The 17,529-nt window shown below is 54.9% G+C and overlaps 1 protein-coding gene across 1 annotated transcript; it reads left to right on the forward strand.

Moving 5' to 3' along the window:
* The first annotated feature begins 6,436 nt into the window (after window positions 1-6,436).
* Window positions 6,437-16,290, forward strand: FOLR3 (folate receptor gamma). The gene is made up of 5 exons (XM_039487753.1): window positions 6,437-6,671; window positions 10,729-10,870; window positions 11,415-11,603; window positions 12,338-12,473; window positions 14,473-16,290. Exons 2-5 carry the CDS (start codon window positions 10,733-10,735, stop codon window positions 14,745-14,747), a joined length of 738 nt encoding a protein of 245 aa, XP_039343687.1. The 5' UTR covers window positions 6,437-6,671; window positions 10,729-10,732; the 3' UTR covers window positions 14,748-16,290.
* Window positions 16,291-17,529: the final 1,239 nt, after the last annotated feature.

Below are 17,529 nucleotides of genomic sequence, written 5' to 3' on the forward strand. Positions count from 1 at the left end.
TTTGCAGAAGGCGTGGACTGTGTTGAGACCTGATGTGCTCAGCTGCAAGTGAGCCAGGTGCACCCATGGAGGCATGGTCTCGTGAGCTTGGCAAGGAGCTGTATGCCCTCCCTGCCGGGCGGGTGGTGGAGATAAGTCAGTTAATAAAGTGTTTTTGACAATCCGGGCTAGTTATGAATAAATGTCTTGGCTCCTTTGGACAGAAACAGGCCCATGGGGTTTACATCGCTGTCCTTTCAGACTCGGGCAGCCCTTCTGGATTTGCAAGGTTAGGAAGGCACGATGCCTAAGGGGATGGTGTCTTGTCCAGAATGCTCTTTACTCCTCTGAGATGATTGTGGGGTTTGAACGTCCCCCAGTGGACATCTGGGATGAGGCAGGATGGTGCAGTGGTTAGGGCCCCTGTCTCTGGCCTGACACAGCCCTGCTAACTCCTGGGGGATCGCAGGGTGTTAGAAAAAGAGCCTGAGACATGAGGCCTGGTGTAAGGGACCTGGTCTGAGGCCCGAGGTTTGAATTAAAGTAGTGGTCAAGCCCGGCTGCTATGAAGCAAAGGTAGTAGGAGTCAGGCTGTGCGCAGAGGTCAGGCCCGGTTATGAAACATGCCTGCTGGCAAGTTCACAGAACCTGGCAAGAACAGGCTGGTAGTGCAAAAAACACAAACATTCCTGAGAAGTGGCAGGCACAGACCACTTGTGATGCTCTGTACCTCAGGGGAACACCCAGCACCCCCACGTTCAGCCTTATAATATGATTGTGTGGTATCCAATGCAGCTTGTCATGTCGGGTGTCTTCGGAAGGCTCATGATGCACTGAGCATGGTTGTTATAGTGATGTTGTAGGTTGTAATTTCATGTATATAGTTATGAGGCTGAAAATGTGTCCTCATGGCTTATAACAAGCCCAGGCAAAACTCTCCAGGAGCAGAGGGGCAGTTCACACCTCATCAGGGCACGTATGGGACAAACCCAGCCCAGCCTCTCAGGAACAAAGGACACTGGCCTAGGCAGCACCAAAGGATCTGTTGGACTCTCGAGTGAGTCACCCTCCTTCCTTTGGTCAGTTAGGGACTGCAATGAGGTTGTGCTCACTTGACTCTGAATGGGAGGAGGAGCAAAGCAAAGAGGGAAGAAAGAACATGATAAAAGGGAGAGACGTTTCCCAGGCTCCTCCTCTCTCTTCCACCTCCATCTACAGACACCACCACCAAGCGACTGAAGTGCTGATCAAAGGGGAGAGCCTGGCTGAAGGGCAACCAGCCAGCCTGGGGTGAGAAGCATCTAAGTCTGTAAGGGCACTGAAAGTATTAAGATCAGCTTAGAATGTGTTTTGCTTTTATTTCATTTGACCAAATCTGACTTATTGTGCTCTGACTTGTAATCACTTAAAATCTATCTTTTGTAGTTAGTAAATTTGTTTGTTTATTCTACCTGAAGCAGTGTGTTTGGTTTGAAGCATGTCAGGGACTCCCCTTGGGATAACAAGCCTGGTACATATCAATTTCTTTGTTAAATTGACAATAAGCTTGCAGTGTCCAGCAGGCATAACTGGACACTGCAAGAAGACAGTCCTAGTGTAGGTGAGTAGGCCTGATAAAGGCCCCCAGGAGCCCCCCTGAGGCCTGAACTGAAGTAATGAACAAGACTCTGCTAACATAAAAGCAAAGTTAAGCTGTGAGCCAGAAGCCGGCTTGGTTCACAGAAGCTGGCACGGAAAGGGCTGATGCTGCAGAAACACATATTCACCTAGCATAGAATCACAGAACTTAAGATCAGAAGGGACCATTATGATCATCTAGTCTGACCTCCCGCAAAATGCAGGCCACAAAAGCACCACCCACCCACTGATAATATCTCTCTCTCCCTTGACTCAGCTGTTGCAGTCCCCAAATCCTGATTTAAAGACTTCAAGTAACAGGTAATCGTCCAGCAAGTGACCCGTGCCCCATGCTGCGGAGGAAGGCAAAAAACCTCCAGGGCCACTGCCAATCTACCCTGGAGGAAAATTCCTTCCTGACTCCAAATATGGCGATCAGCTGAACCCCGAGCATGTGGGCAAGACTCTCCAGCCAGACACTCGGGAAAAAGACTTTCAATATCCCAACATTGACCCTCGGTACTAATTACCAGTGGCGGCACGTTATTGACCTATTGACTAAATAGTGTTATCCTATCAAACCATTCCCTCCATAAACTTATCAAGCTTAATCTTAAAGCCAGAGAGGTCCTTCGCCCCCACTGTTTCCCTCGGTAGGCTGTTCCAGAATTTCACTCCCCTGATGGTTAGAAACCTTCGTCTAATTTCGAGCCTAAACTTCCCGACTGCCAATTTATATCCATTTGTTCTTGTGTCCACATTAGTACTGAGCTGAAAAATATGCAAAGTCACGTCGACTAGGTTTATTGCGAATTCTGACACAATGGCAGTTCCCCGTAGATTACTTAGTCTACCGGGCGTACTACGAGAAAGTGCCTCTTGGCAATGGACCCGGCTCTGTCAGTGGCGGAACTTTCCACTGCCCCCTAGGCTGGGCACTTTCTCGTAGTATGCCCGGTAGACTAAGTAATCTACGAGGAACTGCCATTGTGTCCGAGGTCGCAATAAACCTGGTCGACGTGACTTTGCATCTTACTGGACTCTGTGGTTATTGGGGGTTCTCGTCGGGTCTGCTGTGTCAGCTATCTGCGCAGCGCTGGGGCAGCACACAGAGGAACACACACACGCAGCCGAGTGATATCAACATTGGAGAGAGCAGAGCACCACGCCGGTACCACTCTGACAACACTAGGGTTGTGCCTGGGACTGGAGATACTGGCTAGTGTCATTCGGTTGCACAATCCAAGCAGCAGCTCACTCACATAGCTGGGAGCAGCTTACAAGCCAGAGGCTGTGCGTGAACAGCCTGGGAGTGGGGTTCTCACAGCAGAGCAGGGTAAGGCTGGCTCCCAGAGTCGAGGATTGGAGTGACCTAGCAGATCACCCATCCTGATAACACCAGGGGAACGTCACACCACTTACGCAAACACATTCCAGAAGTGTGGTACCAGAACACCCCGATACCATGTATGGTACAAACACACTCCCCAAAGATAACAGGAACATGCTGACCCCTCTTAAAGATAAGGTCAGGGTGACAGGGAGATGGATAGAAATGTTTTTATTGAACCGACATGTACAAGGTGATGGGTGGTAACTAACCACATCAGAGAGGCAACACATAACTTGTTTGTACTGAGGAATAAAGAGGTCTCGGAGGGGGTGTCTTTGGCCTGGGGGGAACGGAAAATCCCACCATTCACTGGGCTGGTCCATTGTAACGGGCATACATGGCTCAGGGGTTCTGTAGAATCAATGGGATTCTAGGACCATGCGTCATCGATAATAAACCTGGCTGGGTGCCTTTGCTACTGAAACGGACCTGTGGTTTTACAGGGCCGTTTGGTCGAGGTGTGCCGCGTCGGCTGTCTGCGCAGAGCAGGGGCAGCACACTGAGACACCGCACATACACGCCTCCAGTGACTGACTACAGCCCGGGCATAGAGGTTTCCCATGACCCAGTCATTTCATGACACAATTTCACAGTCACTCCCAGTTCAGAAGCGACACAGCCAGAGCCCCCAAATCATCACCAGCTGTGCCCCTGAGGGGTGGCTTACGCCTCTTCCATTCTTTTCTGGCACCCATGTGACTCCTCGCTGTGCCAGCTGTGGTGGTGCCTGACTTTTTTGACAGGGGAGGCACAAATCACAAAATACCGACCCTCCCGCACCCCAATGTATAATGTAATAGCTACTTAGAAGGAAGAAGCAGCAGGCAGACCTGGAAGCAGGAGCTGCCACAGCTACCCAAGTTGGCATGAGTGGCAGAGCATGAGGTGGCCCTGGGGTGTTGGCATCGACTCCTTGTGCCCATGCATGGGGCCCTTTGAGGAGCTGCAAGCCCCATCTCTGCCTGCTGCACACTCCATGCAGCCCAGGCTTAACTGCTGCAATCCTGCTGTGGCCTCACCAAGCTGTGGTTAATACAGCAATGCCCTGATAAAGTGACTCCTGGGCGTGGTGAACTGCAACTACATGAGGCACTCTCCGCTATACCGAGATTTGAGCCTCACGCAGCCCTGCATGCTTTGAATTTTGGGGGTTGGCGTTTGGCTACTGCAGAGAGTGAGCTGTGACATTTAACTCCACCCCCAATTTACCCTTAAATCTGTAGATATTTATCAAGTCAATAAAAACAAACATGCAAAATGGATGTTGTGGCTTTTGGGAACTCTTGGGTGGACTGCACCTCACTTGCTGGGTCTGACGAGCCGCCCTTGCCAGACATCCGGGGTGCTGCCCTTGAGAAGATCAGCAATACTGCTAGCTGGAAGCCAGTGGCATAAAGCCCAGCGGCCAGGGAACATTAAGAAAAATAAAACGGAATAAAAAGGAACGATGGTCCCCTTATTGATTTGAACTGGGACCGTATAGAACATGGTTGCAACCAAGGTCCTGTAGTGGCACCAAATCTTGTACAAAGGGGGTCAAATGAGGTGTCTAAGACAAGGTTATCGTTTGCTGGTTATAATTATACTGTCTATATATGTGTGTATCAACTTTGTAGTTGGAGTTATGAATATTGGCTCTATACTGTCTGTATTTCAAATTTATGCTGTGCTTCTGGGAACATCCCAGACAAGTTGGTGTCAGCTCTGCCTAGCCTGCTTGATGGCCCATTAAGGACCATCAGCTACACAACTGACCCATGGAGAGAAGGCAGACACGCTTTGTAACTCAGCAAAGTATGCAGGGACTTGCCCATGTGACTCCAGACTCCATTTTGCTGTAATTTTCCACAGTAAGAACAAAGAAGTGTTTTTACACCTGGAAGAGACTATAAAAGGCTGATGCCTCATCTCCATCTTGTCTTCAATCCTGCTTCTTACCTCTGGAGGGACTTTGCTACAAACTGAAGCTCTGAGCAAAGGACTGAATGACCCATCCCAGCTGGGGATGTTCCAGAGACTTGATTTGAACCTACAAGCCTGAACCAAGACTTTGCCATCACTGTATGTAATTGATTCCATTTAACCAAGTCTAGCTCTCATCTCTATCTTTTTCCTTTTATGAATAAACCTTTAGATTTTAGATCCTAAAGGATTGGCAACAGCGTGATTTGTGGGTAAGATCTGATTTGTATATTGACCTGGGTCTGGGGCTTGGTCCTTTGGGATCAGGAGAACCTTTTTTCTTTTACTGGGGTGTTGGTTTTCATAACCATTTGTCCCCATGATGAGTGGCACTGGTGATGATACTGGGAAACTGGAGTGTCTAAGGAAATTGCTTGTGTGACTTGTGCTTAGCCAGTGGGGTGAGACCAAAGTCCTCTTTGTCTGGCTGGTTTGGTTTGCCTTAGAGGTGGAAAAACCCCCAGCCTTGGGCTGTAACTGCCCTGAATTGGCACTCTCAGTTGGGTCCTGCCAGAACCAGCTTCGTTACAATGACACACCAAAAAGTGTAGCAGAGAGGGGGACTTTACTGGGAGGAGAAAAACAGGACGAGCTGTATTCCCTAGAGACCACACAACCCGCTTAGCCAGGGGGCAGCTTGTCCTCTGATTATCCCTATATATGGACACATGGCTTTTAGCAAGTCCCTTGTCTTTGTAATCAGCCGCAGTGATCCAGATCCCATAGAGATTACCCTGAAGTTCACACAAGTGAATTGCTCCTGTCACTTTATCAGGTACTTTTGCTTGTGTGGTAACATCTCTGGAGTGAAGATAACCAGAACCGCTTGTGCTTCGATGGTGTTTTTCTCACCCAGAGCTCAAAGGTGAGCAGGCCAGCTTGCCTGTCAGTCATTCCGGGGCTCTAACCACTAGCCCACCGTGCCTGACGTATTCCCCATTATACGGCTACAGCGCATCCAAGGGGTTCAAAGTGGTGTCCACAGAGTAGGGTGACCAGATGTCCCAATTTTATAGGGACAGTCCTGATTTGGGGGTCTTTTTCTTATATAGGCTCCTATTACCCCCCCAATCCCGATTTTTCACACTTGCTGGTCACCCTACCACAGAGTTGCTTGGAGCGTTGCAGCATGGCCTAGTGCACAGGGGATTGGCCTGGCCTGGCCTGGGCTGCAGAAGTCCTGGGTTCACATCCCAGCTCTGGCAGGTGACAGTGTGCGAGTCGTACTATGCTAAACACTCCTCACAGCAAGCCTCTCTGAGCTGTACTGGGGCATCCCAGGTCAATGCAAACACAGGCTAGGTAGAGTCCTCAGGTGAGTGGGTTAGTTACTGAAAGATTAGAAGGAAGAGGCCTGAGCAAGAAGTTCTATGACTCCTTTATCTCACCTGAGATACAGCGCAAAGGAAAAGTGCCCAGGAGGTTGGACTATAATCATTAGCCAAGGGTTGATCAGACATCTGACCTTTGAAATGAAGAGCTGGATCATCCTCTTCCATGGCACTAAGCTACTCTCCGGGCAAACGCACCAAGCTCTTTGTTACTAACTCCGGAGGTAATGAGCACTGATTAAAACTAAGCCTTGTTAACCACAGCACCCGCGTTGCTCAAAAGCGTTCAGACCTGGGGGCTTTGTATTAACTCCAGAGGTGTAGCTGCCCTGCTAACCAGTTGCTTGAAGCTACTGAGAAGAACTTTTCTGGTTTGGCCTTTCTGTAAGGTACGTTCCCCTGACGTTTTAATGTGTTTTTCTGTTGTGATCAAGGCTGGCTGGTGTCTTCTGTCTAGAGTTTAGGTGTAAATGTAATTAGCTTTGACAATGCTTTATAAGGCTGCTGTAGGGAGGGGGCCCTTAATCTGTAGTTTATAGGCTAGTACCTGGAGATGGAGGAAATCACTTAATGCAGAAAAATGGGAGGCTGACAAATATTTTTATTGTTTTTTTAAAAAGGAGGGACGGCAATCTACGCGTTGCTCTCGGGTCTTGTATCTGCTGCCTTCAAAGGGCTGTAGAAACGAGCTCAGGGGATGCAGAAACCTGAAATGAAAAGAAATAATTTTTACTCTTTCCCTTTAAATCCCCCCCCTGAACTGGCTTTTGCGAGTGTCACATGCTCTTCTGGCTTGTGATCCTCACATCATAACATTGTGCTAGTGTGTAACTGACCAGTCTGGTTTCCCTGTCCCAGCTGAGTGGAAGGTAACAGTAACCAGACAGTGCTAGGTGTAAGATAGTGACTCAGTTTCCCTCCCTAGCCCAGTTAAAGGGCTAGTAAAATAACTTCTTGATACAGTAGAGCTGGCTAAGAGAAAAGCCCCAGGAGTGACTCAAGGACAGGAAAACCTGCCTCCCACAGAGAGACTCCAGGAGCTAGATCTGTTTGGTTTAATTAAGTGAATGCTAAGGTGTGACTTGATCGCTTCCCAAGTACTTACACGAGGAACAGAAATTTAATAGTAGAGGGCTCTTCAGTCTGGCAGAGGAAGGTCTACCACAACCCAATGGCTGGGGAAGTTGAAGAAGATAAATTCAGACTGGAAATAAAGTGTAAATTTACAACAGGGAGGGTAACTAACCATTGCAACAACTTACCAAAGGTCATGGTGGATTCTCCATCACTGGCAACTTCTAAACCCAGACTGGCTGTTTTTCTGAACAATCTGTTCTCGTTCGAGCAGGAATTCATTCAGGGCAGGTCTCTGGCTTGTGCTACACAGCAGGTCAGACTAGGGGATCAGGAGCGGATGATTTATAAATTCTACTTCTCCCCCTGTGTCAGCTTGAGGGATTCCAGCCTCTCCTGCATTCAGAGAGCACTGAGATGAGTTCAGCAGGGTCCCCATCGGTGAAAGGGGTGATGCCACAGGAAGAGGTGATAGGGCCTGGCGCTGGTGCCTGATTTCTCTCCCCACCCAAAGGCCGAGGGTGCGTTGGAGCTGTGTCCGGGTTATAGGCAGGACTGTGAATTTGTACATGGTAACAGTCTGCAGTACGTGGAGTCTGTGCGAAGACCTGCCTGTGGGAGAGCTGACGGTCAGTGTCTGTGCTTAACCTTTTCCCCATTCCACAGCTTTGGGGGGAGACTCGTCCCTACCTCACAGAGCTGTACAGCTGACCATGCTAATGTTCAGGAAGAGATTTGACTGGCTCTGATACTAGCTAACAGCCGGCCAGGAATCCACTGGCCCACTGCTCAGCCACATGAATCTCTGGGCAAGGGTCAGATGATGCAACAAGAAGCAAGTGTCTGGTGCTGTAATTCAGAGGGAATAGAATGAATGCACCCACGGGTGGGTGCTGGGTGGAGAGGCGCTCACAGCTAGGGTGGAAACCAGCAACTCTTGAGGCGAGACTGTGGGCGCTCAGCTCAGAGCGTCAAGGAGACTTTCAAGACCAAGGAGAAGTCAAAAGGGTGGGTGCATCACTTGTGTCTCACTGAGATGCCTGGGATATAAAAGCTGCCAGAAGGTGGCTTCGTGGTCTCCCTCTCTTGGGTTTTCATAGAGCACCAGGCTGTAGCACAGGGGTGGGGAACCTTTTTTCTATCAGAGGCCACTGACCCACAGAAAAAAAATCAATCACAGGCCACACACAGCCCTGCAGGGGGGGCGGAGGCTCGGGGCTTCCCCTAGGCTCTGGGGTGGGGCCAGAAATGAGGGGTTCAGGGTGTGGGAGGGGGCTCCAGGCTGTGGCACATTGTTGGGGTGCAGGAGGGGGTGAGGGCTCTGACTGGGGGTTTGGACTCTGGGTGGGGCTGAGGAGTGGACCCAGGGCTGGGGGAGGGGGTTTGGGGTGCGGGCTCTGGGAGGAAGTTAGAGTGTAGGAGGGGGTTTGGAATCCGGGATCCGGGAGGGAATTAGGGTGTGGGAGGGGGATCAGGGCTGGGGCAGGAGGTTGGGGTGCTGGTGGGGGTGTGGGGTCTGGGAGGGATTTAGGGTGCGGGAGGGGCTCTGACCTGTGGCAGGGGTTGGGGTGCTGGGTGTGGGGTCTGGGCGGGAGGGGCTCTGACCTGTGGCGGGGGTTGGGGTGCTGGGTGTGGGGTCTGGGAGGGAGTTAGGGTGTGGGAGGGGGCTCTGACCTGTGGCGGGGGGTTGGGGTGCTGGGTGTGGGGTCTGGGAGGGAGTTAGGGTGTGGGAGGGGCTCTGACCTGTGGCAGGGGTTGGGGTGCTGGGTGTGGGGTCTGGGCGGGAGGGCTCTGACCTGTGGCAGGGGTTGGGGTGCTGGGTGGGGTCTGGGAGGGAGGGGGCTCTGACCTGTGGCAGGGGTGCTGGCTGTGGGGTCTGGGAGGGATTTAGGGTGTGGGAGGGGCTCTGACCTGTGGCGGGGGGTTGGGGTGCAGGTGGAGGTGTGGGGTCTGGGAGGGAGTTAGGGTGCGGGAGGGGCACTGACCAGTGGCGGGGGGTTGGGGTGATGGGTGTGGGGTCTTGGAGGGAGTTGGGGTGCGGAGGGGCTCTGACCTGTGGCAGGGGTTGGGGTGCTGGGTGTGGGGTCTGGGCGGGAGGGGCTCTGACCTGTGGCGGGGGGTGGGGGGCTGGGGGTGGGGTCTGGGCGGGGGGTAGGGGGTGGGAGGGGGCTCTGACCTGTGGCAGGGGTTGGGGTGCTGGGTGTGGGGTCTGGGCAGGAGGGGTTCTGACCTGTGGCGGGGTTGGGGTGCTGGGTGTGGGGTCTGGGAGGGAGTTCGGGTGTGGGAGGGGCTCTGACCTGTGGCAGGGGTTGGGGTGCTGGGTGTGGGGTCTGGGCGGAGGGGCTCTGACCTGTGGCGGGGTTGGGATGCTGGGTGTGGGGTCTGGGCGGGAGTTAGGGTGTGGGAGGGGGCTATGACCTGTGGCAGGGGTTGGGGTGCTGGGTGTGGGGTCTGGGCAGGAGGGGTTCTGACCTGTGGCGGGGTTGGGGTGCTGGGTGTGGGGTCTGGGAGGGAGTTCGGGTGTGGGAGGGGCTCTGACCTGTGGCAGGGTTGGGGTGCTGGGTGTGGGGTCTGGGCGGGAGGGGCTCTGACCTGTGGCAGGGGTTGGGGTGCTGGGTGTGGGGTCTGGGCGGGAGGAGCTCTGACCTGTGGCGGGGTTGGGGTGCTGGGTGTGGGGTCTGGGCGGGAGGGGGCTCTGACCTGTGGGGGGGGGGTGGGTGCTGGGGGTGGGGTCTGGGCAGGAGTTAGGGTGCGGGAGGGGGCTCTGACCTGTGGCGGGGATTGGGGTGCTGGGTGTGGGAGGGAGTTAGGGTGTGGGAGGGGGCTCTGACCTGTGGCAGGGAGTTCGGGGTGCAGGTTCTGGCCAGGTGGTGCTTACCTCAGGCGGCTCCTGGTCGGTGGTGCAGCAGGACTAAGGCAGGCTCCCTGCCTGCCCTGGATCAGTGCTGCTCCCAGAAGTGGCTGGCGTCTGTGGCCCTTAGGCAGAGGGGCCAGGGGCTCTGCACAATGCCGCTGCCCTCGCAGGTCCCATTGACCGCGGAGCCGGCACAGGGGGCGGGGGCAGCGCACAGAGCTACCCTGATCGCCCCAGCGCCATGGGGCCGCAGGGACATGCCGGTCGCTTCCGGGAGCTGCGTGGAGCTGACTGGACTTTTAACAGCCTGGCAACCCAGCTCCCCTCCCGCAGTGGGGCGGGCCGGCCACTCATGGTGTGGAGAGTTGCCATAGCTTCCCCACCCCGCTATAGCACCTTAACACTGATGCTGTTACATGGGAGCTGTCGGCACAGCGTGCACTCAATGAGGGGAGCAAAGTCACATCTGGGCAGCTGCTCTAACGTGTCTTCTCTTCCACCCCTGGCCCTGGCTGCAGGGAGATGGCCGCGCGGTGGGCCGTGCTGGGGCTCTTGGTTGCCTGTGTGGCCAGTGCTGCGAAGGAATCTGTGCTCAACATGTGCATGGACGCCAAGCACCACAAAACCAAGCCAGGCCCAGAGGACGTGCTGCATGGCCAGGTAAGGCAGCGCTGGCCTAGTGACACGTCAGGCTGATGTCACACCACTCGGGGCGCTGGGTGACGAATAACGGAGTCACCTGGACCTGTCGTCCCTTCCAGTGCAGGCTTGTTCCTTTCCACTAGGGACTGCTGCCTCGGCAGAGGGTGCCTGGAGGAGCCAAAGGTGCTGGAGGGAAGGTTTTTGCGACGCACCAAGACTGTTTTCATGGGGCCTGGCTCTGTGGCCCTTTCCCATAGGCCTAGCCCCCCCCCCCCCACTTGCTGATCCCGCAGAGTGAGCAGCATGAGCAGATCCACCCGTCACGCTCCCCATTGCCTGGGCGTGGCCCCTCCATTCACTAGTCTTGTGAAGTGCTTTGAGAGCCTCAAAGAGAAGGGCAAAATGCTATCGCCACTGCCAGGCCCTGGGCCTGGCCTCGGCAGGAGCAGTCCCCCGAGGCACCACTCGAGGCCGGTGATGCTGCTGCATCCACAGCATCCTGTCTGCCCCCCGGGCGAGCTGCTGAAATCCCCTGCGTACCCCTCTCTCGCTGTGTTCGCAGTGTGTCCTGTGGAAAGACAACGCCTGCTGCACGGCCAACACCAGCACGGAGGCCCACCAGGACCAGTCCTACCTGTACAACTTCAACTGGAACCACTGCGGGGTGATGCCAGAGAAGTGCAAGCAGCACTTCATCCAGGACACGTGTCTGTACGAGTGCTCGCCCAACCTGGGGCCCTGGATCGACCAGGTCAGGGGGCGTTGGGGCTGGGCACTGGGGGTGGGGAGAAGGCTGGCTTGGTGCATGGGCTCACGGCTCCCTCTAGTGGCGGGTAACAGCTGACTGCATAGAGTCTCGCGCTCCTTCAGCTCAAGCAGTAGCGGCGTGTGCTTGCAGTGCTGAAGGTCCGGGTTCAACTCCCCCTGACAATCAGTGACCCTGTATCCAGCTGGGGCCCATTGCATGTGCGCAGGACAATCTCCTCCAAAGGCTCCTGGGGGCAGGTGGCTGCAATGAAGAAAACCTCCCTTGTGTTTTATGTACCTCCCGGGTCGCACCAGCACGGTTGTGACCCAGCACTCCAACAGGCTGCCTCTGTCCCGGCACGACAGGGCTCGGACTGGGTGCATACGGGGGAGGCAGTCTTAGAGATTGCATTGATTTGGCTTCTTCCAACCCCCTGGCTGGGAGCAGAGGAGCTCTCCTGGACACCGAGCTGGAGTGAGCTGCATGGGACGCCTGTTGGGCTGTGGATGCTGCTGCTCAGGTGTGCGGGGAGGCTGCTGTGAGGCTCTCTTCCCCCGGGGACTGGGCCTGGTTCTGCTGGGACCAGCATTGGCTCTGTTCCTGTGCAATGCCATTCCATGGAGCTAGATCACGGGGTGGAGAAGAGCATGTAGGTAACCTCTGCTCCCTGGGGTGGCTTGGGGGTGACTGTGGCCCAGAGCTGCCCCCTTGATGCTCACAGCCCCGTGTCCTGGCAGGCGGATACCAGCTGGCGCCGGGAGAGGATCCTCAATGTGCCGCTGTGCAAGGAGGATTGTGAGCTGTGGTGGGAGGACTGCCAGGATGCCGTCACCTGCAAAGAGAACTGGCACAAGGGCTGGAACTGGACCTCAGGTCAGTGAGCCGCTGAGAGAAAACCCACCGCACTCCGCGCACCTAGGGTTGCCAGGCATCCGGTTTTCATCCGAAAAGGGCCCTGGCAGCTCCAGTCAGCACCGCTGACCGGGCCGTTAAAAGTCCTCACTACCTGCCCCTGTTCCAGGCGGCTCCCGGAAGCAGCCATCAGGTCCCTGTGGCCCCTAGGCACATGGGCTGCCCACACCCTGAGTGCCGGCTCCGCAGCTCCCATTGGCCAGGAACTGAGACCAAAGGGAGCTGTGGGGGCGGCACCTGCAGGCGCGAGGCAGCGCGTGGAGCCTCCCTGGCTGCCCATGAGCCTAGGGGCTGCAGGGACCTGGTGGCCACTTCCTGGGAGTTGCGGTAAGCGCCACCTCCCATACCCAGCACCCGTTGCGTGGATAAAAAGCCGGCTAATGGGCAGGTCTCGCAATGGGGAATCATTGCTGAGTGGGTGTGTTCCCAGTGGGGTCTCGCAGGGACTGGTTCTTGGCCCTACGCTACTAAACATTTTTATTAATGTCCCGGAAGAAATGAAATTGTCCCGGATAAAGTTTGCAGATGACTGAAAAATTGGGGGAGTGGTAAATACCGAAGAGGACACGTCCCTGATACAGAGCGATTAAACTGGGCCCAAGCAATGGATGTGTGTTTTAATACAGCAAAATGTACACACCTAGGCCCAAGGAATGTAGGCCGAATTCCCTCAGTGGGGGACTCTATCCTGGGAAGCAGTGAGCAGGAAAAAGATTGGGAACGGTGCGGCAGGGAGGCAGATAGACAGACATGGATAATCAGCTGAACAGGAGCTGCCAGTGCGATACTGTGGACAAAAGGACTAACGTGATCCTGGGATGCTTAAACAGGGGAATCTCGGGTAGGAGCGGAGAGGTGATTTCACCTCTGTGTTTGGCACTGATGTGATCGCCGCTGGAATCCTGGGTCCAGCTGTGGTGCCCACAATTCCAGAAGGAAGTTGATTGGAAAGAGGTCCAAGAAGAGCCATGAGATTGATGAACGGATTAGAAAACCTGCCTTGTAGGGATAGATTCAAGGAGCTCAGTCTGTTTAGCTCAACAGAGTGAAGGTTAGGGGGTAACTTGATTCCAGTCTAGAAGTGTCTACGTGGGGAACGGATATTTAGTAACAGGCTTGTCTGTCTAGCAGAGAAAGGTCTAACACAGTCCAATGGCTGGAAGTTGAAGCTAGACACATTCAGGCTGACAATAAGGTGACATTTTTAATGGTGAGAGTAATTAACCACTGGAACAATTTACCGAGGGACATGAATCATAGAATATCAGGGTTGGAAGGGACCTCAGGAGGTATCTAGTCCAACCCCCTGCTCAAAGCAGGACCAATCCCCAGACAGATTTCACCCCACTTCCCTAGATGGCCCTCTCAAGGATTGAATTTACAACCCTGGGTTTAACAGGCCAATGTGCAAACCACTGAACTACCCCTCCCTCCTTTCATGAGGGAGTCTCCGTCACTGGCAGTTTTTAAATCAAACTTGGCTGTTTGTTCTGAAAACTCCGCTCTAGGGATTATTTGGGGGCAGGTCTCTGGCAGGAGGTCAGACTCACTGATCACAGTGGTTGGGTCTGGTCTCGGAACCAGTGAATGTTGTGTTAGCAGAACTCCCTAGGAGAAGGATCAAGGTGCACTGGTGCAGCTCTGGGAGGAAGCCAGCCCCAGCTCCAGCACTTCTAGGTGTCTCATTCTTACTGGCACTAAACCGTCCATCTTTCTTGCTCAGACAAAAGCAAGTCCCTCTAGCCGAGGGGGGTGAGAGCCCAGGCAGCCCCTCTAGGATAAATCCAGGCGGTGAGTGATGTGGCTACAAAGACTGTTTCTCCCACAAGCCAGCTGGGCCGTTGCCAGCTCAGCCCGTAGCCGGGGACTGGCGGATGCCTAGCAGCCAGAGATGGGGGAGGCTGGCTAGCGGGAGTCCAGCCACAGCTTGCTCACTGCTGCCCTCTCTCTCCCTCTCCAGGGACCAACCAGTGCCCCCGTGGCTTCATGTGCCAACCGTTCAAATACATCTTCCCCCGGCCGGCAGACCTGTGCGAGAAGATCTGGTCCAACTCGTACAAATACACCACGGAGCACCGGGGCGGCGGGCGCTGCATCCAGATGTGGTTCGACCCTGCCAACGGGAACCCCAACGTGGCTGTGGCCAAGTACTATGCCCAGAACGGGAGAGACGCCTCTCCTGCGCCGCGGGCTGTCCTGCTGCTGCTGCTGGCTGCTCTCCTGTCCCTGCTCTGAGCATCTGGAAGCTGCTAGTCCTTGGGTCTTGAAATAGCAGGGCTTGGTGGCCGGCTGAAAGCACCCTAGCTATGGCCTCTGACTCTGGCAGCTCCACTGGCTTATACAGGAAATATTTCTTCTCTAGGCATGGGGTGTGTTCACCCTGCGGCCCTGCCTTGGGCTCTGGCCGGCAGATGATTCAAGATTCCATCCAGCTGCTTCTAACCTGGACAAGACTCAATAGAACCAGATTATCCCCATCCTCTCCTGCCCTTGAACGTCACTCACTCCATGGTTTTATTGTCTCCGTGTTCTCCTGCCACGCTCCTCTCTTCCAGCGGGCTCTGCGGGGAGATCCCTCCATGGACCGTGTCCCTGGGGACTGAGCTCTGTAACATGCTGTGACTCATTGGCTGGGTGCACTTCCTCTGTTGGGTAGCAGAGCCAGGCAGGTCCCCTCTGACGATGGTGCCCGCAGTCATCTGCAGGGCTGGCTTTAGGCCGATTCGCCCGATTCCCGTGAATCAGGCCCCGCACCTACCAGGGCCCTGCAGCATCTGGAAGAGGGGCCCTGCAAGGTAAGGAAGGACCCTCCGCTGAAGTGCCGCCGGAAACAGCGGCAACCGATTGAGCTGCCGCCGAAGATAGTGGCAGCAATTCAGCAGCAGCTCAGTCTTCGGCGGCAGCTCAATTCGGCGGCATTTCAGCGGCGTTTTGGCAGCAGCTCTTTCTAATCGGGCCCCGCACGTCCTAAAGCCGGCTCTGGTCATCTGGGTGCTTGTGCCCCTCAGCCCTCCATTGACAGGATTGGCCACTGTCTTTGCACTTGAATGTGCAGAGCAGGAGAAACCCCAAAGGGAAGACGGCAAATATCTGGGGCTGGGCAGGGGAGAGGAGGGTGCAGGGGAAAGGCATTGGGACGCCTTGGGGGATGAAGATTGCGAAGAGAACAAGGCTTTTGGACCCTCTCATCCAGCCTTGCTCTGTCTCCTTCCCTGCCATCCTGCGCCCCCTGGAAATACAGGTGTCTCCTCCCCTGGCTTGCAGCCTGCCCTGGTGTCTCCGCTTCAGCCCACGAGACCCTCCTCGCTGTAGCTCTGGGGGGGAGGGGCCCCATATGCGCACCGAGGCATCACCACCCCTACCCTTGCATACCTTGCTGCTGGTTCTGCCGTGTGATTGGGTCTCTCCCTCCTGTGCCGCTGCTCCAATTCCTCTTCTGTCTGAGCTTCCCCAGCCCGAGCCTAGCTCCCGGAGGGGTCTCGGTTCCCGGCCCCTGCTCTGGCAGAAGACTAACTGGAAGTGCTGCCCAGCATGGCCGCAGGCAGGGCCTGGCCGGAGCCAGAGTCTCTGCACCCCATGGTGACTGATTGGGCTCTGACCGGGGTAGCTGTGTTGCTATGACGAATGCTCCCAACGCTGACACCAAGAGTTCCTACAGCCCGTAGAACCGGAGCAATGCTTGGGAACGCCGTCCTGCCCCCTGCTGGCCACCACGGGCCAGCCAGAATCCCCAGGGACCACCATGGGGAGTTGCTGGAAATCTGAGCCCCTCTAGCTTGCGTCTGTGACTCTGGAGAAATAAACTCTCCTAGCCCTGCTCTCTGTGCTCGTCTCCTCCTTGACACACAGATACGTGCTTCTGCTTGCTTCCCAGTGCTGCAGACACAGCTGGGCCCAGCTGGAGGTAAGGTAATAATTGGAGATATACCAATCTCCTAGAACTGGAAGGGACCTTGAAAGGTCATCGAGTCCAGCCCCCTGCCTTCACTAGCAGGACCAAGTTTTGCCCCAGATCCCTAAGTGGCCCCCTCAAGGATTGAACTCACAACCCTGGGTTTAGCAGGCCAATGCTCAAACCACTACCAGCTGGCTTGGAGTTAGGCCCCTCTGTCTAAACTGAGCGAGAGTGAGCTGCTGGGCCAGTGTGGAGTTGGTTCAAACACTGCCCATAACTACTGTTAGCAGGGACCACGTGCATGACTCTAACAGTCCAGGGGATCTCTGGAAACCAGCCTCTCTCTGCTTTGGCTTTAGATGAGTGTCTGGTTAATGCTGACTCCTGCAGGATCCTCTCCCGTCTAGGGACAGAAATAAACTCTGCCCTGCTCCCCTATGCACGCACAACTGTCCTGGAACGTGCCTGCGCAATGCTAAACCCACAAACTAGCCAAGGGCAAGTAACCTCCTCCCCTGAGCCAATGTAAACACAAACCGAGCTGGGTAAAGGAAGCACCTGCCGCCTCTGGTGACACGTTCTAATCCCATGGAATAAAGTAGGTCATAGATTCAAATCCATAAGGGTCGCGTGTGATCATCCAGGCTCACCTCCGGTGCAGCCCAGGGCGGATCCCTAGAGAAGATATTTTAGAAGAACAGCCCGTCTGGATTTTAAAATTGCCAGTGACGGAGAATGCACCACGCCCCTTGGGAAATGGATCCAATGGTTAAATACTCTCCCCGTTTAAACCCATGTAGCTTCTCTCCAATCAGGCCTTGTCTGCTGGGGCAGGCACAGTAGCTCCTGGGTGCACACTCCATTCCAGAATCACCGCTCCGCTCCCCAGGTGGAGTCATTATTCTGGAGTGAAGTTGCTCTATGTCAGTGGAGTGCCAACCAAGGGAGTTGTTCTGGAATAGCCATGTGAGCTTTCTCCTGTTACTCAGGAACTTTGCCTGGGGCAGCTCTGAGCTTGAGCTAAGCTTGGGCCAGGCGGCAGTCCTGTGTGCCGAGCTGGCTGGAGGACAACAATCCAGTTTTGCAACAACTGCCAAGCTTCTGCACGGAGACCGCCCGGCA

This window comes from Mauremys reevesii, linkage group 1 (assembly GCF_016161935.1).
Source record: "Mauremys reevesii isolate NIE-2019 linkage group 1, ASM1616193v1, whole genome shotgun sequence".
NCBI classification, from domain to species: Eukaryota; Metazoa; Chordata; order Testudines; family Geoemydidae; genus Mauremys; species Mauremys reevesii.